The sequence below is a fragment of the Mchenga conophoros genome, linkage group LG10, assembly GCF_057382185.1.
Source record: "Mchenga conophoros isolate Kocher_MC1m ecotype Shallow Benthic linkage group LG10, M_conophoros_male_GT1.1, whole genome shotgun sequence".
NCBI classification, from domain to species: domain Eukaryota; kingdom Metazoa; phylum Chordata; class Actinopteri; order Cichliformes; family Cichlidae; genus Mchenga; species Mchenga conophoros.
Window position 1 is genome coordinate 18,010,413 of NC_140535.1, and position 20,922 is coordinate 18,031,334.

At 39.4% G+C, this 20,922-nt stretch overlaps 1 protein-coding gene across 1 annotated transcript; it reads left to right on the plus strand.

Annotated features, from left to right (window-relative positions):
• Positions 1 to 1,207: 1,207 nt before the first annotated feature.
• On the plus strand, positions 1,208 to 20,678 carry LOC146565702 (rho GTPase-activating protein 42-like). The gene is made up of 24 exons (XM_085289035.1): positions 1,208 to 1,777; positions 4,369 to 4,464; positions 4,559 to 4,620; positions 8,813 to 8,884; positions 11,230 to 11,331; positions 11,423 to 11,533; positions 12,103 to 12,207; positions 12,767 to 12,896; positions 13,019 to 13,119; positions 13,771 to 13,880; positions 13,981 to 14,059; positions 14,186 to 14,225; positions 14,333 to 14,395; positions 14,480 to 14,554; positions 14,644 to 14,728; positions 14,807 to 14,865; positions 15,018 to 15,123; positions 15,223 to 15,382; positions 15,475 to 15,625; positions 16,387 to 17,082; positions 17,206 to 17,359; positions 18,458 to 18,529; positions 18,634 to 18,713; positions 19,920 to 20,678. Exons 1-24 carry the CDS (start codon positions 1,624 to 1,626, stop codon positions 20,006 to 20,008), a joined length of 2,952 nt encoding a protein of 983 aa, XP_085145161.1. The 5' UTR covers positions 1,208 to 1,623; the 3' UTR covers positions 20,009 to 20,678.
• The last annotated feature ends 244 nt before the right edge of the window (positions 20,679 to 20,922 follow it).

Consider the following 20,922-nt stretch of genomic DNA (forward strand, 5'->3'; position numbering starts at 1 on the left):
AGAACCATAAACCTATTGCAGGGTAACAAAATCTCCCGAATCCAAACTGGGAGCTGGTTCCATAGAAGAGAGGCTTGAAAGCCAAAGACTCTGCCTCCCTTACTACTTTCAAATGCCCAAGGAACCATGAGTAAGCCAGCATTCTGAGACTGAAGTGGTCTGTTGGGGTTATATGGCGATACAGAGTGGTTGATTCTCAAGCTTTAGCTTACATATTGTGTGTGTGTTTGAGTCAGATATAGCACATTTTTAACCCATTGCTCAGTACAAGTAACATGTCCATGTCATTCTCCCTTATAGTCACTGCACTTTGTCCCACATTTATTTGGTCCTACGTTTATTTGGATCTGGTCACATTAGTTGTCATGCATTGGGGGTACTGAAATACAGTAGGACGTGTTCTCCTGGAGTCTACCACTGGGATGTTAACAGTGGATTGGTTTCTAGGTCCTGTTGGCTGCCTGGGACCTCCATAGATCAGGTGTGCTCTGGATTCTCAGTGGGCTTGTTTTGTTGGGGAAAGTAGCTTAATACCTTTGTTGAGCAGTTTTTGTGGTCTGGTTTTCATCCACTTGTAGAGGCTGCTGTTACTGGGGAGTGTAACTGCGATGGGATGCATGACTGGTCTGCAACAATGTCCAGGTGGGTTGGTAAGTGTCAAAACACCACCCAGTGCCAGCACCCAAAGTATCCCAGATGAACACTGCATTGTAACAGGCAATCAGTGTTAGTTACCCTGTAGTTATGTAGTTAATGAGGTGGCTCATCGATGTACAGTACATCTAGGCGTCTCTAGTTGTCTGTGAGGAAAACGGGGTTTAAAAAAAAGAGAAAAAAAGGGAAAAACGGCAGGGTACTTTTTAATCCTTTAACACATCAGCTGACATACTCAGTTCCTTGTAACGCTTTCACTTCACCCGGAATATACTGACAATTAGCGCTGAAATGAAACAGATTTTCAGGACTTTAATTTGAGCTGTTGTGTTATTTAAGTATTTATTCATAGGAAAATAATTTATTTAAAAATTTGCTCGAGTATTTTCTATTATTAAAATTATTGTTGTTGTTGCTGCCGCTGGTGTTCATATTGTTAAAAACCTGTGGATCACAGAGTTATCGGCCCATTTGTATTCTTTGCCAAGTTTTCCACCAATTTCAGCACGCGCCAGCAGGAGTCTCCCGTTCCCATAGTAACAAGACTAGGATCCGTCCGTAGACAAAGTTAGCCAGTCTTTGCCGACTTCTTTCTTTGGTGCGACCAACATTAAGCCCTGTTAGTTACTCTGCACGGCCGTACGTCCGCTTTGCTTCACCTAATAAGTAAATAAGAAGTCAGCGCGACGCCTTATATGAAAGTAGCGACAGTAAGAAGGCTGGAGAGAAGCTGCATGGAGCTCGTTGTATAGCTTAGCCAAGCCTTCTCTATCAGAGACTCTGTTGTGTTCTTGTGTCCGGAAGTTCTGCTGGGAAAAAGTAAGAAAGGCATGAAAAAGAGTAGCTGGAGGAAATTTCTGAGAAATTTGCTCGGAGCACACTGAAACACCGTTTGGTGTCTCGCCGAGGAGGCAGAGAAGGCGTCGTGCTGTTGTTCTCTCGTAATTAGCGGCGTGTATTAATCTAGCGATGGGTCTGCCGACGCTGGAGTTCAGTGATTCTTTCCTGGACAGCCCGGATTTCAGAGAGCGGCTGCAGTGCCATGAAATAGAGTTGGAGCGAACCAACAGGTTCATAAAAGACCTCATCAAAGATGGAAACATGCTCATATCTGCCCTTAAAAGTAAGTACGCGCTGATTAATAGCTGATTCTTGGGAGCGAATGTGCTTTACAGTTTGCAGTGATTTATGCAACCTGATCCAAAGGGAAGTCCTCTGGGTATCATTCCAAACAGAACCACTGTAGGGACTTGAACCTTGAGTGTCTCATTTTTCATTTGTGTGTGTAGTATGAGCAGGACAGTTTGGAAGGTAGTTACAGTGTTATGCACAGTGTAGGTCTGTGATATACACAGCAGCTATTGCGCGAGTTAATAATTAATAATATTTGTTCACCTTAATTTGTTGATGTAGGTCACCTTTACAATATTGTAGTCTGCTGTTACATACAGGTTTTAACTAGCAGAAAGCAGCAAACAGCTGACAACTGCCTTGAGGGCCCAAAACAGCAGGACCACCGCCTAACCTCCACCCACCAAGCTACTATTGGGTGTTACCTGATTTCGGCTAGATTACTGAAAATATATAAAAAGACCATGTCCACATTAACTATATCAGTGATGTTTTTGATTTTTTTTTTCTATAAACAGTGGGTATTTTTTTTAAAAGTGGCAGAAGAATGTTAATTTAGCTTGTTTTGCTTGGGTATTAGTACTAAACCTAAAGGCACTAAACTCTCAATTTCTTTAAAACAGAGGAAAAGTGGAAATATTCACATTTTTGCACATATGAATCTTTATTATTATCACATTTGGGGTTTTTCCTGAATACAATTTTTTTTAAACGCCAGCCCCAGAATACCTTGTATTTATTAAATGGTTGGAAATAACTGGAACACGCAAATGCTATGCAAAGAAAGTCTTAAAGAAGGTTGCTCAGTCTCATGGCATTCACCATCAAATAACCTTACATAGTACAGGTCAGCCCCCAAAGATCGCGTTAATGACTGTGTGTTTATTAATTTTGACACCTTCATTTGACAGTATAAAGGCACATGGCTGGGTTACTGACTGGGTGCCATATTCTTGTCCTGATGACAGCTTTCAAACAGCATATACCTCCTTGTTGTTTGTAGTGTTTGATTAAGGTGGGGGGGTGGGGTTTTTGGCTCACCTGTTGGCTGAGGTCATCACCTGCCGCTGCCAGCTGTATACACACAAGGTCAAAACAAGGCAGAGGTTTGTCAGAAAACCTTACCTACTTCCGAACTGGATGAAGAAGAACATGAAGTCTAAAGAGGCTGAAGCTTCAATTTTATTGTTTGATCACCACATTTCAGCTTGCAGCTTTCACCAGGGTGAAGCAATAATACCACAAGTGTTGCTGGAGTTTTAACCTCTGTTAAAAGAAGCATGACCAGACTTCAAAAACAGTAAATATAGGACAAGAAGTATGCTTGTGAGGGACAATGTGGGACATATTACCAATGCTGAGAGTAAATCAGTGAAAGAGAGATATATTTTATTTGAATGTTTTCCAAATCTCTTGCTAAGTAAATATGTGTACTTTTTCGCATTAGATGTCTTACTCTCATGCATCCTCTCTCTCTTAAAAAAAAAAATCCCAGCAGCCTTTAAAACTGTTGTTAACTGTTCAGAGGATGATTTCTCTGATAATAATCTAGGTTTTAGTTCATCCATGAAATGGCACATCTCATTTTGAGCTGAAAAAAAAAACCTCTTGAGAATCACCTACCACTAGTTTTACACAGTTATTAAGGGTTTTCGAGTCTTTATTGTAGTTGTATATTTTATTGTGTTTATACTTCACAAAAGTCTCCAATGTTTGTGTTATTGTGGTGATTTCCACATGTTAACTTCAGGAGAACCTTGATGAAATGATGTCTTTTGGTGCAGCCTCTAAGTAAAAAGCCATACTTTGGAAAAAGTGTGTGCCTAACAGTGTTGAATTGTAAGATTGAGGGAACACGAGGGGGTCACCTTAAACACACAAGGTGTTTGACTGCTCTGTGACCACACAGATGTGAAATAACCTGAAAACCAGTCAAAAGCAAGTTATTTGACACCAAACAAACCCTCATCAGAATAAGCACATTAAGCACATTTTTCTGCACGAATGCAGTCTAGGACATAAACAGTCCTGGACACCAAATCGAGTGCAGAATGAAGTGGTTGTTTTGTTGTTTTCATACATTCAACCTGAACAAAGTTTTTGCAGTAATCTGGTGTACACTGATAGAAATATAAATGACAGTTTAATGGTTTTATTACCAGTTTGCAGTGGAGTGGTATGATTAAGATGTTTTCTCAGCGGCTGCCCTGCACAACAATCTCAGGGTGTGTTAATGACAGAATGCAGCCAAGTATTTTGTGTGCCTTAGAGAATAAACTGTGGTATTAAACTCTATTATTGGAGTGTTGTTTGGACACGTAAACACACAGGAGATTGTTGCAGGGTGTGGCACTTCATTTACATCACACTTGAAGAGACTTGTAGGAAAATATATTAATGGTTTATTACAGGATGGAATAAGTGATTTTTCCCTGCAACCTGTAGAACAAAGGGAGCATTTCAGGTGGCCGCTGATGGCAACTTGTGCAAAAAGCTAAACAGGCTAAGTTAAAGATGTTACCCGTAATCCAGCTGTTAACAATGCTTTAGTTGACGTAATGAACTTCTACCTGTCTTCCTCAGGTCTTTCTCTTGCTGTACAGCGATTCTCACAGTCTCTGCAGGAGTTTCAGTTTGAATGCATTGGAGATGCAGAGACTGATGATGAGGTCAATATAGGTGAGACAGAAATGCCACTTTTTACACAAGCTTGCACAATATTTAAGATATGCAAAGCCTTTTACAGCAGTGGGATGTGTTATTTATTTTGCAGCCCAGTCTTTAAAGGAGTTCTCTCAGCTCTTAAGCACCATGGAAGAGGAGAGAAAACGTCTGGTAAGAAAATGTGTGATTGTATTTGAGTGTGGGTGCGTAGAAATACAGACTTGGTAGCAGTTTGATACATTGATAACTAACTGTAGGATGTTTGTTCTTGTAGATATTTATACCTGTCATCTTTCTCTGGCTGACTATGCTCATCTCTTAAAAAAATTAACCAAACTGCTATCACCAAAGTCTAAACCAACCAGAAATGTGTTCGCACTCTATGTCTCCTGTTGAGCAGCAGAAAGCAGCAAGTGCATCCCATCTTTAAGCACCTGTAATTTTTTTTTAATAGTAAGAATTTGAAAATACTGTGGCAGCATGAAAGGGAAAAAATACCACTTGAATCTGAGGCTTCCTTCAGGTCTGCAGAACTTTATCACGAGAGAACTGAAACTAGCCTGTTTTGGTTCCCTCTCAGTTCTTTCTCAGTGTCATTTTGGCCGAGCTGAAACCATCTCACTGTACATTACCTTACTAACTACTATACACTGACCAAAAAAGGAGTAAATATTAAAAATAGGATCACCAGGAGGCTAGAAAGCAATTTCAAATGAATGCTAATGATCAACCCAATATGTGACTGTAAATGTGTTCACAACTTTTTCACCAGCCCAAGTGGACCAAAAAAAACATGTTTATTCACCATTACTGATTAAGATTTAAGTCATTAGTTACTAGGGCTGCTCGATTATGGCAAAAATGATAATCACGATTATTTTCACTGAAATTGAGATCTCGATTATTTGACGATATTTATTTAACCCTTTAAGACCTACCATAGAACTAAGTCCGCCAGAGCTTATATTATTTTTTTACATGTTGTAGTGCCATTTGTGGGAGCATTTCAAGTTGCTATACAACTGATATGGCCCATATTTTAATAATATGTATGCATTAAGTCCATAGTAACTACATTAATTGCAAAAAAGTGCAATAAACTACAAAAAAATTGAAAATCGTTTTTGTTTTGTTTTTTTTACATATATTTCTACTTGGAGAAATTTAAGAGGTTTATCCCTTAAAACTTTAAATACAAAAAAGTTGCAAAAAATAGTTTACAACAACAGGAAATTTATTTTGAGTGTCTTCATAGTTTTATTTTTGAGATACACCAATTTTTATATACACTGCAGAAAAAACAAAAAAACAATCCTATGATGCAAATTTGCAAAGAAAACAGCAGGTGCATCAAAATAAACTATTTCCAGCAGTGCAATTTGAGTTCTAAGCATCTCAGAAACTATTCAGAAAAGTCAAACATGACCAGTATAGGTTTTTAAGGCCTACAAGTAAAAAACTACATTTCCGCGAAAATGACGTCACTTCCGGTTTCGGCCAGGAAATGGCGGACATGCGATAGTTCGCGCTGATGTCTGTTTCACTGTGGGAAGTGTTACTAACAGCTGATCGGATCGGCAAAGCATGTTTCTGGAATATTATGTTTTTGTTCCTGCAAGCGCTTTTTATGCAATTTTTGCAAAGCTATATGTGGAAGGAAACCGTGACCGAGGACAAGCTGATGGCATAAGATGTAAGTACAACTCCTCCGGTTTCATATACAAAACAAATTATTGCGCTAGCTTACACGGTTCAGGTTCTACAGGGATTTAAAAATCGTTACACAAAACGGAGCGTGCTGCTCTGACCGGATTTAAAGGGTTAACAATGACTTTAAAAAATAATATAAAATAGTGTGCAACACCACTGAAGTTTTTTTTAACCTCTCTTTTCAACCAACGGCAGTCACTCTCCTCTCCAAATAACTTCTGCTTAGCTTTCCGAGCTTCCCTCGGGTCCTCTTAATCAGCGGTCTCCAACCTTTTTTGCGCCACGGACCAGTTTATGCCCGACAATACTTTTTACGGACCGGCCTTTAAGGTGTCGCGGATAAATGAGGGAGGGGCTAATAATCGGCTCAGTCATTTTTAAGGATCGTTGAAAGCCCAGATCGTAATCGTGATTAAAATTCGATTAATTGAGCAGCCCTATTAGTTACTATGTACAGGATTTCTGTTTAAAAGCTGAACTCATTCTTAGCCACTGTCACTTCCTCGAGCTCCTACTTCAGTCCAGTTCCCACAAGTCTGATTCACACCTTCTTCTTTTTTTAGTGAATACGTTTTACCGACAGCACTTTGTGCACCATGGCAATTTGGGAAATGTCTTTGACTCAGAGAACCTCCATCAGTCAGAGGTCTTTGTTTCAGGGTGACTCGAGTCTGGCACAGTCTGTGTGAAGGCAAACCTGTGCGCATGTGCAATGTATGTGCATAGTATGCAACCTCATGTGTGTGTCTTTGTGGTTGTGAGCACGGTCTGGTTACAGAGGCACCATGTGGAACCTATTCTGCCAATTCCCCTGTGAGCGTGAGCACAGCCCCAGTGCCTGGGAAAGTCCATATAAGGGTCCTGTGTGTGTGTGTTTGACTGCCCATTTCTCTTTGTGAGTGTGTATGTGTGTGCACGCATTTCGATTGCATGCTTTTCCACTTAATGTGGCACTACTCCAACCCTTCTAACAACATCATTATTATCATTATTATGTTTAAGGGAAATTCCAGCAAATGAGTTCCTCTGAAATACCTACCCGTCCAACCTGAAAAGACCATTATTGTGACCTGACAATGGACTTCAGTCTCTTAGATTTCACTTTCATCCAGCTGAATGTAATAAGAAACCAGATCTCTTTTGGGGTATTAGGGCAGCACGAAAGTCAAAGTGAAAGTGGAGTCATGATGTGGGAGTGGGGGTATATTTATAGTCTGATGCTTAAATCAACTGAGACAGAACAAAGTAAGATTTGACCGACATTTGCAATATATAGACTCCTGACTAAAGAGGGCAGAGACCTAATGTAAACACCAGAGTCCTCAGTTCTGATAACCCCTCTGTACCACAGCCTCTCACTCACAAGTTTCTCATACATACTGCAGCAACTCAACCAGCAGAAATGTTACAGCAGTTTTACTGTAATTTTTCTGATGAAACAGGCCAGTGTTGGCCAATATTTTGTGAAATACTTTGCATCAGAGCTCTTTGGTTTGCAGTATTTCAATGACTACTGGCAAAAAAACAGTTTTATGTCTAGTGTTTTTAAATAGAGTGATGTGCAAAAGTCTTGAGCCACCCCTCATGTCTTTATCTTTTTCTAGGACAACAGGAATACATTGTATAAAGCAAAAAAAAAAAAAGGGCATTTCTGACAAACCTTATAGTCAAAATTGGATATCACCACCGAGCAACTTTATTCTTCAACAAGACCTGAACTCTCTTTGGCAAGCTTTCTTTCTTCAAGTAGTCTTCAGGAACAATTCTACAGGCTTCTCGAAGGACAATCAGATTTTTTCTTTTTATCCTTTGGATGTTGGCTGCCTTTTGTTCCATTCTAATCTCACACTGTTGTTGTTGATGTTGAAGTCCAGGTTCAACATTATTGTGGGGAGGCCAATCCATGACTAATAGTGTTTCATTGTGTGTTTTCTATCCAGGTATGCAGTTTGTTTGGGATAATTGTCATTTTGCAAATGGTCAGATACAAAGACTGGATAGCAAATGTGTGAAAAAGGAGCCGATGTCAAAAGAAAAGCTTTAAAAGACCTTCAGAAAGTCTGGCTTTGGCACAATATAAAGGAATGTGAGATGGCTTGAGGCTTTGGCAGAGTACTGTATGTGCCAAGCATGACGAAATCATAACTAAATGTTTGTGCTGGGTGTTACTGTGATGTTTGAACAGCTCTTCAAGGTGATGAAGCTTAAGCTTTGTTTTTGTTTTGTTATGTCAGCAGCAGGTAAAGTGTAGGCATTAAAAGGTGTTTGATTATTCAGATCATTTGCTTTGCTCAAATATACATACCTTGCTACCTCTGTTCTCAATAATTTCCATTTAAATAGTTTACAATTGACAAGGTAAATAGAGTAAATCTCAACCAGAAATTTGCTTTTATACAACAATTTGGTGAAGTTTTCGATAGATTGTCTTGTTAGCATATTGATTTGAAATATTTTGAATTAAATTTTCCTGTTTTAAGGTAAAACTCTCAGAATAATAAAAGGCAAGCCTCTGCTGACCAGTTGATAAAAGCTATTTTGAGTGAGACGCTAAAGCCCTCATGGGAGCTGTTGCTTTATTTATGTTGCTTGTCTCGATATTTACTCGATATGACACACTGAGCTGACTGCATTTTCTGTTTTCATCTCTTAGATCCAAAATGCTGATGATGTTTTGATCTCACCACTCGAGAAGTTTCGGAAGGAACAGATTGGAGCTGTAAAGGTATACCTCCTCTTCTTATAGTCGAAGGGTCACTGCTGAGTAGATTATGAACATGGATGTTGCTTTCATTTGGTATGCAGCACTCTGGGTGGTGATCAGACAGATCACTCTGCTTCTTTCTGGTCCCGCTCGGGTTGTTAGTCAGCGATCAGAGAATCCAATTTGTCGAGATAAATGATGGATCACAGTCCAGTGTCAGCAACAAGGTCATGGGAACGGACGCTGGGAGGGCAAGAAAAGGAGCACGTCACAGACAGAGGGATGGTTGAACTCAGACAGTGTAAACAAAAAATGAGTTTGGTGTCTGGTTTCAGCAGCTGTCTCGAGTTGTATAATCCAGTTTTATCTATTTTTTGGTTTCCTCTTTTCTTTTTCAGTGAAAAATAAGGATGTAGATAGCAGCATCACGTGGTCGATTACTAGTCCTGAAAATGAAATCAAAGCTCACTTCTTTGTATTACTGGAAGTAACTCCTCAGCCTGAAATGTTGCAGGTGTTTGCGTGAGAAATGCCAGTAGTCACTTCTCAGAGAATAGAGATACACGTGTGGCATTGAGAGCTACAGCTGTTTTTGTAAAAGAGATGTTATCGTAACTATTTTTAGTGTGTCTCTTCCAAAAAATGTGCTACTGAAACTCACAGTTCCAGCAGGATAAACTCAAAACTTTAGTGACTGCCTAACTTTTATCTGTAGAATAAAACAAATTACATAAGAAGTTAGGACGATGTGAGAAATTGAAACAAAAAATGGAACGCAGTGATTTGCAAATATAACCAGTTAAAGCTGCTCAACAGCCCCATATTTTTTTATTTCATAATGTCCAAATGTTTTCAGCTGCTGAAAGGTCTGGACTGCAAGACTTTTCTACTGTGAAGCCATACTGGTTGAGTAGTTGGCATTGTCTTGCTGAAATATCCAAGGCCTTCACTGAAAAGACAATCTGGGAGCACAAGTTGCTGTAAAACCTTCAGCATTGACGGCCCCTTTTAAGATGTGTAAGCTGTTAATTTCACAGGCACTGACGCACCCCAGGAGATTCAAACTTTTGAGCTGAGCACTGATAACAAACCAGATAAAGGTGTGTCTCCGCTTTAGTCTGACCACAGAGCAGTTTTCTGCTTTGCCTCAGTCCATTTCAAATAAGCGTTAGCCCAGAGAAGATGGTGGTGTTTCTGGAATATGTTCATATATAGCTTCTACTTTGTATGATAAAGTTTTAGCCTGTGGTGTCAAGAGAAAAAGTTTAAATATAATTACAAAAGACTGATTTTTAAAAAAAGGAGATGTGGGGGCCCACCGTAACCCTTTGTGTACGGTTTGTCAGAAAGTCCTTAATCCATAGACAGGTGGAATATGGGACTCCTAGGGTTAACAGCTTGCACACCAGCTGTGAGGAAGGATGGTGTTAAAGGCAGAGCTAAAGTCAATAAAGAGGAGGCGTGTGTAGCTCCCCTGGTGCTCCAGGTGCGACAGGGTAGCATGGAGAGATGTAGATGATGAGATATTTTAAAGCCTCGATTATACACGGACCACTGGAGACCCAACGACTGAGTAATCATTCCAGTTATACTTCTTTAAACTGCACTGCCTACGCGCATATGTAGTTGGTGCATTGTAATTGAAATTCACAGACACCCAAGAAGATTCGCAGATGTGGAAAGTATAAAACCCACTTAAGTCTGAACAACACTTAAGTCTGTTCAGTTCCTCAATTTGAACAACTGAACAGACATTCTTTATTTACATTTTACAGCAAAAAGTCACAAATTACATTGGAAATTACATTTATAAAAAAAACTATATTTTAATTACTTGCAAAAAAATAATTTTGCATTATTCTTGTTTCCATTTTGTATGCTGTGTATCAGCTTTATGGCATTTCTGAATTCAGTCAAAAGCGGTGTATTTGTGCAGTACTTATGCAGTGCATGTGCTTGCTTTTCATGCAGTGTCAGTGGGAATAGGCTCCAGCATCCTTGTGCTGCCGATCTGGATATCTAGCAAACAGTCTAAACCTCAAAATGACCAAGATAATTTTCTTGTTAACTTTATACAATTATACAATTACAATTAAAATTAATACAATTAAAATAGTAGTTTATGGTTTAAGTGAAAAAAAACATTAAAAGAATAAAATACTGTAACTTATGCTTGTTTCGTCACTGGCCACGGCACATCTGTTATGTGTTATGTTAAGACTTTCAGCCCTGCTAACAGAGATGTAAAAGTCCATGTGTGACACATTTGTGTTACCTAAAATGTAAACTGTATGCATTTTATTGGCAGATTTAAATGTATTTATTTATTTATTTATTTAAGTCTGTGGATCCCTCACTCTTTTCAGGAGGAAAAGAAGCAATTTGACAAAGAAACAGAACGGTACTACTCTGTCCTGGAGAAACACCTCAGTCTGTCTTCCAAAAAGAAGGAGTCCCAGCTGCAAGAGGTAAAACTCTACATAAGTTGTTACATATAAATAAAGCGTAAACATTAAATACACTAAACACTGTGTGGTGTTTCTGCTGTATCTGTTGCAGGCTGACTCACAGATGAGTAAAGACAGGCAGATTTTTTATGATGCGTCTCTCCAGTATGTCTTCAAGATCCAAGAAGTGCAGGAGAGAAAGAAGTTTGAATTTGTAGAGCCGGTGAGTTCACATAACACAAGTGCCATAGAAATTTCACTTTTCGTAACACGAAACACGATGAAATCATTATCAGGTATTTGCTTCCTGTGTCGAGTTGCCAGTTCACACTTTACTTTTTGCTCTGATCAGTAGAGGGAAAACCTAGTCACCAGTGCGACATCACAGGAAAATATTAAGTAATGAGTCTCTTCTGTGTCATAAACATCAAGTTATAAAATTTCAGTTTTAAAGTAAAAAGAAAGTCGTTTTCTGAAAAGTATACATTACACGGAGTGTTTGCCTAGTGATAAACATGTTTAATGATACATATCAGTAGAGCCCACTTCCTGTTGCTGTAACAGCACTTCCTGCACTGAGATTTTTCTGGCAGACAGAAAAGGAAACTCTTTGTTGTAAGGTAAACAAGGGCAGCAAACCAAACAACAGACAGAGATAGAGAGGTTTTCTCCAGCTGAAGTTATTTTGGATTGATTGAGCCGATGACTGACAATCATTCTTTTGTAATCCTCTCATTATACTCTTCACTCCCAAGCCCCCAGCTAACATTTTCCTGTGCCTCTACTCTCCAGCTTTTAGCCTTCCTTCAGGGGTTGTTTACATTTTACCATGAGGGATACGAGTTGGCCTCTGAGTTTGAACCCTATAAGCAGCAGCTTCAGTTTAATCTGCAAAATGTAAGTGATTGTTAACTGCATATGTTTTGAATAACATCTGGAGCCTTTAATGCTTACTTGTTTATGATGTGTTTTGTCTGATTTATTTACATTTTAGGCATTAATTAAATTATATTACAGACAAGGTTTAGATCCATCTGGCACTATATAACTATTATGAAAGTGAAAGTGATCTAAATAGGCTCTCTTTAATCAATTATTTCCAGACTGCAAAAATGTACTGGGCCCCGTAAACTTTTTTAGACTTTTAAGTTTGTTTGTAAGGTCTTTTAAATTATATCTACTGCTACTTCTCTATCAGGTGAAAACCTGTGTGTCTTTTTTATTTTTTAAAGCTGGATTTTTTTTAAATGCAAATATAAAGTCAGTCCACTGCTTTGAATAATATATAAGAGAAAATGAGCTCAGATTAACAAAGAAACTCTTGTAGTAATGTAGACTAGATGAAGAAACCATTTCCTGACTACATTGTTTAAAGATTTGTATACTTAATGACCATCAAGCAAGTCTCATTCTATTGTGGTTTCCTGTACAAATTATGCATGTGTTTGTTATTAAGGCTCGCAATAACTTTGAAAGTACACGCGCCGAGGTTGAGAGGTTGATGAAGAGGATCAGATCTGCAGAAGAGGACTTCAAAGCGCCCAGCTGCTTTACCATGGAGGGATATCTGTATATACAGGAGAAACGTAAGACATGCAACTCTTATACTTTGTCCTCTCCCTTATTCTTAGAAGATCCTAGACTCACATTCAAACTGAAAACATTCACGTTCAGCTCCATGAAAATGTGTATTCTATCTATTATGTAGGTCCACTGGGAAGTGTGTGGACCAGATACTACTGTACTTATGAAAGGAGCTCCAAGATGTTCACCATGAGCAACACAGAGATCAGACCAGCCAGCAGACAGGTGAGGAAACCCACACCGTGTTTTTACACGTTTTAGCCCATTTACTACCAAACATGGTCATCAGACGCTTCTGCACTGGGCTCACTTTCCAATTTTGAAACTACTTCGGTGTGGTCTGTGATTTCTGACAGCTCAGCTCTGACATATAAGGTTTAGGCATCACAGCTCTTTACTTGAATGTCCACCAGCACTGCTTTGAAAACATCCTTCCTCCTGCACACACCAAGATAAGATATACTTTATTTATCCCAAAAGTTAGGAAATGCCTTTGTTATAACAGACAAAAATTAAAAATAAGTGTGTACTAAAATAGCTTAAGATGAATAAATACAGCCAAAAAGAATGTTAAAAAATTAAAGGAGCCAAATAATTAAAACCAAATAAAACAAGCAGGGAACTCAATAATTTGAAATCTGTGTAATAAAACTAAAATAATTTGTTACTAAAACATTTACAAAAACATGAAGCTGTGAAAGCTACTTATTTGTAGTATTTTGGCAAAGACTGAAAAGTAGGACTTGCAAAAGCACAAATATGGTACTAAAAGGATTGAGCAGTAATATTTATTGACTGTACCAAAAGCTCAAACTTTGTCAGATGCATTATTAGGCTATAATAGCACATACTGAAAGCACATTTCCTTGTTAACAGAACGGCGTGGTGCACAATACACCAGAGATGTTTAGGCTGCGCTCGTGCGTTCGAAGGAAGACCGATTCAATAGACAAACGCTTCTGCTTCGACATCGAGGTGGTGGAGAGGTGAGATGAAAACAAAACCAAGAGATTATTTGTGAACTGAATAAACAGAGATTTTGCTGCCGGAGTTTTCTTAGCTAAAATAACCTCCCTTTCACTGCAGACAGGGTGTGATCACCCTGCAGGCGCTTTCAGAGGCCAACAGACGGCTGTGGATGGAGGCAATGGATGGGAAGGAGCCTGTATGAAAATATCCACTATTAATAACTTACCAATGGAAGGGGTTTCAAGGATAGCTCACCTAGATATATTATTATACTCATATTCTTGCTCTTGCACTAAATAACCTTTTGTCCTTCTTTGTTCAGATATACACTCTGCCATCATTGCTCAGTAAAAAAGAAGAGAGTAAGTGCTGAAAAGCTTTGTATTCAATTCTCTGTTTATTACCATCTTAGAGCATGTGTGTCGGAGTGCCTCAGAGATTTACTTGATCTTGTGTTTGTGATTTACAGCATTTCTAAATGAGGCAGGCTTCAAATTTGTTAAGAAGTGTATCGAGCTGGTTGAAGCGAGAGGTATTCCTCATCCTTAAAATGTTCATGTGGGAAAAATTGAATTCTTTTGAGAGCTTATTGTGAAATATATGTTAAAACCTGCAGGCATTACAACTCTTGGACTCTACAGGACAGGAGGAGTGAATTCTAAGGTCCAGCGGTTGATGACGAGTGTGTTTGGTGAGATACGCCCTGTTATTCCTGTGCATAGGGAAGATTTATTCCACTCCAAAGATTATCAGGTATATTTAAAAGTCTGTTATTCACAGCTTCTACAGCTGCCTCTGACATGCAGCTGGAGGCAGATGCCTGGGACACCAAGACCATAACTAGTGGCCTCAAGGATTACTTCAGGTAGCAAAAAGCTCCTTTTTATTAGTTATGCACCTCATGAATTATACATTTCTCATTTCTATCATTCTGTGTGTGCAGGTGCCTGGCAGAACCACTGCTGACTTACAGGCTGCATAAAGACTTCATCAGGGCTGCAAGTAAAATCTTACCGCCTCTTTATATTACAGAGTACAGCCTGAGAGACAACATTTTAGAAGTATTTAGATTGAAACTGACACTTCACGTATTGTATGTGATGTAAACAGAAGCAAATCACATCCCTCCCTGTGTACCCTGTGCTTGTTTAAAGGATATGATGAGCTGAACCACAGAGTGAGAGCCATTCATGCTCTTGTACACAAGTTACCAGAAAAAAACAGAACAATGTTGGACCTCTTAACCAACCATCTCCTTAAGTATGCACATTTTGATTTCATAATGCTTTGTTTGATATTTTTTCTGTTTGTTTGCCATAAATAAAACTGCCCACTGTTTGCGTGTCTGTGTGTGTGCAGGGTGTCCTCTCACAGCAACGAAAATATGATGACTGTGTCCAACCTGGGAATGATCTTCGGTCCCACTTTGATGAGGTCCCAGGAGGAGACAGTGGCTGCTATGATGAACATCAAGTTTCAGAACATTGTGGTGGAGATTATTATTGAAAACCATGACAAGGTGCGCTTACAGAGACGTACACCAACGCTTTAATGCACACACACACACAAACACACACACACACTTAATGTAAGTGTATACTCTGCACTTAGATCTTCAGTGAGGCCCCAGACCTGTCAGTGCCGTTGCCTCAGGCTCCATCCTCTCGGTCGACTCCCCGCAGGAGCAAGGCCATCTGTCTGTCATCTGGAAAGAGACGAGCCCGCCTTTACCCTCCTGCTCTCTGCCTGGCAGACAATGACAGTGAGTCTCAGTATCTAAACACATGAAGTCAAACATTTTGCTCAAATACAAATGGAAGCAACTACATATCCATTTTCTGCTGCTTCGAGAGAAGATAATAGAAGAATGCCTCTCCTTTTGATGGATCCAATCAGCTGTTTGCAGTGTTTGCAAATTATTTTGTTTTTAAAAGACCGTATCTGTAAGTTGACACCCATTCTCCTAAAAACTGCATCTCATTAATGCCAAAATATCTCCACAGAATTAAATGTAACCTTTAAAGTCCAAATGAAATAATTGCCAGAAAATTGTGCTTTTTTTAAACAAAAAAGGAGTGTTTATTTAAACTTCTGATGAGATAAAAACAAACAGTAAATATTAATTGCATATATGAGTTTTAGTTTGTGTCATATTTGCAGTTTATTTCTTAAAATGTACAGTGCAATTTATTGCTCTTTTTCAGGGGTGGAGGAGTAGTGTCATTGATAAGTGGGTGACCATCAGTTTCCTCTCACTTTAAATTATAAACCACTTAATATCTCATTTAAAAAGTGCTATATGAATAACATAAATACACACATTATTAAATTATGGCTGATGTCGAAAACATTTTGAGCGTTCTTACTGGTAAATCTGGTATTAAAGCATGAACCAAGAATTTTTTTTTCAAAGAGTTTTAGCTGCATTACTAGAATAAGTCAGTGAGAAAGTGAGATGACAGGCTAATGCATTAATATTTCGAAAGTCTTATTTGAAGGGTTTGTTTCCATTTCTCCTTCTAGGTGATACATTCAGTAGCAGCTCCAGCACGACTCCGATGGGCAGCCAGGAGTCTCTGTCCTCACACTCCTCTGAAAAGAACGGATTGTCTCAAACCTCACCTCCGTCCTCTCCTGCTGCTGAGCCCAGCTCACCCTCGTCAAAACAATCCTCTCCTGCTGCAGCTTCCTCTTGCTCACTGCCACAAAACGGTAAAGGTCAGAAACCCCCGACAGACAGTGCCTCCTCCCCCCACCTCCTGCCTTCTGCATCCTGGACATCCACTCAGCTCACTCCAACTCAGCAGACGTCCTCTGTCTCCTCCTCCACATCCTCTTTACTTTCTGCTGTGGAGAAGTCTATCAAAAGGAACTCCGTTGACTCCTTGGCTTCTGGGAAAGAGTCAAGATCTCCCTCCAGAGCCTCCACATCCACCTCCTCCGCCCAGAACTCGTCAGTAGAGCGCGCCTCCTCGCTCAGGGAGGCTGGACCAGTTCAGAGGGTGGCGTCTGTCTCCTCTCTGAAAAGCACCCATTCGGTGGATGGAAGAAATGCACCCAGTGTCACTGTCACAGACACCAAAGTGTCCGATTCTACCTCTCCTCGGCAGCTTAGAACTGCTTACAGAACTGCCTCCTCCTCATCGTCCTCCTCCTCTTCACTGTTTCCCTACCGGCTTTCCACGTCTTCCTCTCTCACCTCCCTACACATCTCTGAGGGTGCGTAACTCTGTTCACCTGCTCAGCCTTTTGCAGAAATGCAAAATCGAAGCTGTAGTTTAAAGATAAACTATAAATACGAGTCCCTTGTTTGCTTCTGATTTCTTGTGTGGCTTGTCGCAGATTACAAAAGCTGTCACGGATCGGTGCAGAGTCTCATGTCGCTGGACCCACAGGAGGCTACGCACATGCGTAAAAGTTCACGCATCCGCTGTGGCTCTGATCTGACCTCGAAACACTCTGTGTCCAGCAATGGTTATCAGAGACCTGGATCACTGTGAGTGCCTGTAAAATGATTTAATATCAAGGTGGTCTAACCGCACAGTTTTACCTTTGAACCAAAAGCTCAGGAGAAAATCAGGCTGCATGGCTGACTGAAGAAACAGCTGCTGGCTTAACCCTCCTGCCATCCTTTAAAAAACTCACACCCATCACCCTAGGGACCATTCTCAGCCACGCCATAAAAAGACCATATATCCATATTTTATTCCACTTTAAATTAGCCAACCTTGTAAAACTACTTCTCCCTGAAATATTCATGTAAAGTTTTAATTATATTTTCGTTGTTTTAACCCTTCAAATCCCAGTGTTATTACATGAGCGCCCTGTGTTATAAGCCCCAAAAACCAAAAAACGAAACTAAATATTTCCACAAAAAACCAGTTGAAGTAATATGTGATTGTCATTATAAGTAGGCCTTTAGATGGACCAAAGATTGGCACCAACATACATTTTGACCTGCCATTATTTTTTTTGCATTTTTTTTGCAATTTAAAAATTAAAACTTCAAGGCCCTGAGTCTTCATTGACATCCAAGAAAAGAAGAAAAAATAAAATCATATGATGATAATTTGGGGTTGAAAAATAGCGTTTATAATGGAAGTCAATGGGCAGAAAATGGTCCCCAGGGTGATGGGTGTGGGGATTTCTGCTGCTCAGCCATTTTAGGCTGATTTAAGGAATTCACACTGGAATATTAACATTGACAGGTAAAAACTATCCTGTGGCAAGTTTGGTTATATTCCACTGAACACAGTGGAAATGGCAGCCATTTAACACATAGCAGTGGCACAAAAAGGTCCCAAGAAGGCAGGAAGGTTAAAGAATATTTCAAAGTAACAATCAATGCTGTGGATTGCGCTTGTTGGCTTTAAATTAAAGTTTCTTAGAGTATTTTCTTTCTTGTCTGGGCTGAGGAACAGCCTGAATCATTTATTAAAATTATTAAAATGACAGTTTAGCTGCTTGTTATTAGATGGTGCTCTCAACCCAGACCTGGTCACTTATTGACCCTCAATTAAAGATGGAAATTATCTCAGGAAATGTTTTTCAAGTTACGTACCGCAGATGATAGTTTTGTGTTTGTGTGTGACAGATTATCAGCGAGACTGCCGCAGCGCGAAAGTTCAATATTCTCCTCAGCGTTAGACGTGTGTTCCACTGGAAGGTATATTAACTTTGAGGTTTCTCTACTTTTTAAGCTGCCACATCTTTGCACACAAAAACTCCCCTTTACTGACTTTGACTTTAAATTATTTTTTGTTTTCTTAGGGACGCTAAAGCTCTTTACTCCTGTGAAGCAGAACACAGCCATGAACTCAGTTTTCCACAGGGGGCGCTGTTCTCAAATGGTAAGATTAAATCCGCTGAGGGAGCACTGGCTCTGTTTACTACTAGTATAACAATGATATCGGTACCTGGATAACATGTGGCATCTGCTCCACGGGCCAGCTGGTATTGAGATGTTTTTGTGTTTTCTCGAGTGTGCATACACTGTGATGTCATTTCATGCAACAAATCAGTTAGGTGAGACTGGGTAAGGCCTAGTTTAAGGTTCATTTATGTGTCTCTTCACCTACACATAGAGAAGGATTATGGCAGGGGTGTCGAACTCCAGGCCTCGAGGGCCGGTGTCCTGCAGGTTTTAGATATCACCCTAGGTCAACACACCTGAATCAAGTGATCAGTTCATCACCAGGCTTCTGGAGAACTTCAGGACACATTGAGGAGGTAATTTAGCCATTTAAATCAGCTGTGTTGGATCAAGGAAACATCTAAAACCTGCAGGACACCGGCCCTTGAGGCCTGGAGTTCGACACCTGTGGATTATGGGAATCCAACCAACAGGTTGATAAAGCTGTGTTTAGGTCAAAAGCTAAGCAGTTATGTTTGACAGGTACAAGAAGACTGGTTGAAAGACTTGCACGTTATTTAAAAAAGCCTGAACAACATTAGCCTCAAGCTTCTTTATACTGCCATCAAATGGCAGCAGGCAGCTTTAACATGTACAGCTACAAAGCTCTGCATAGCGGCTAGGAACACTTACGTATTACTAAACTTGCCTCTTAAAGGCTCCTGTTCCATTGGCGAGCTAACATCACTGCTTCTACCTGAAGCTTCTGTTGGACTTGTTCGTTTGTTCTTGCTCATCTCTACACAGACTGAATCTCAGTATCAGGTGTTCAGGGGTGTTTTAAGCTGTGTTTTGTTCATTCATAAAACTAGCTCAGACAATTGACCTACATTACAGCATTGTAGCTCATTGAACTTTAATTACATATCTTTGCTGTTTTGTGAGTATTAAAAAGCATTACTCATTGTTCATTGTTGAAAGGTTCATTAGAAACGTCATGATCTGGACTAAAATTTAGCATGAGGGTCACTGGATCTTGTAAAGTTTGTGCCATCCTAACATAACAGCAGTTCTTCAGCTTGAGTTGTAGGTTGTAGAGAGCAAGGTTATGGGTGTCTGTGTAAGTCATCATATGAAATGTGAGTGGTTTACGAGGGTCTTTGTCTCGACTTGCTGAGTTTAACTGATCTGTTTGTGTCTGCAGTGTGCCCGTCAGTGGAACCAGGATGGCTTCAAGCAACATACAATGGCAGAACAGGCCTGGTACCTGAAAACTACATCACGTACATGTGATGTTCCTGATCATGTCACCACATCACTGAAACATGGATTTTACTTGTACTTTGCTGATCTCCAGTGCATAAAGTTCTGCTTTGTGCTGCTGATTAAAGATATAATATATTTATCATGTAACTGTGACTCTTATCACTGACTACTGTGGCAGGATATGAACAATATGTATACTGTATGTAACCATGTTATGCTTTATTAACCATCTTATCATACACTAGATGGTAATATTTGACTAATGTCTGATCGTTTCTACTAATCGCCATTATCAGCTCCTTTTTTGAGGATGCCACCTTTAGATTAAATGTGTCAAATAGGTACATGGAAACAGTGTTTTTCTATCAGTTTTGGTAATTTATATGTTTAATTAAAACTACGTTAAGATTAGAAATGAAGTGTTCACACCACTGTGCCTTAAAACTGTATGAACTGCTGGTCTGAATCCTGCCAAAACATCTTTTTTTCCTGCTGGCTCAGTCAGTTTGCTGTTTTAATAAATACTTTTGCTAAAAAATAAGGTTTAATCTGTAGATTGAGGTGACACTTATTATTACAATGCATGTTTCTTATTTTGCATTTTCAGTTTACCAGGTTTTGATTATGTACTACTTTTAATAACTATTGTCTTGATAGCTTTAAGTATATTTTTAATAAATGTGTAGGAAATAAGAAATGTAAATTATATCGACACAAAAGGAAACTTGTGTATCTGCAACACTGTGCAAAAGTCTTGAGCCATCCTTCAGTTCTTTATATTTTACTGGGAAAAATAGGAATAGGTTCGATGAGATGTGTGCAAACTTGCATGTAAATATTGAGTCATTGGCAAAAACAGAGTTTGTACTAATAAGCTTGGAAGTTAATATTTGGTACAGACACCTTTATTCTTCAACATAGCCTGACCTCTTGTATTCTTC

Bases quoted from the DNA above. Each gene is read 5' to 3' on its own strand.
- LOC146565702 (XM_085289035.1), top strand. From the start codon at position 1,624: ATGGGTCTGCCGACGCTGGAGTTCAGTGATTCTTTCCTGGACAGCCCG. The intron at 12,208-12,766 runs GTAAGTGATTGT...TTTGTTATTAAG, and splicing joins TTCAGTTTAATCTGCAAAAT to GCTCGCAATAACTTTGAAAG. The intron at 18,530-18,633 runs GTATATTAACTT...TTGTTTTCTTAG, and splicing joins GACGTGTGTTCCACTGGAAG to GGACGCTAAAGCTCTTTACT.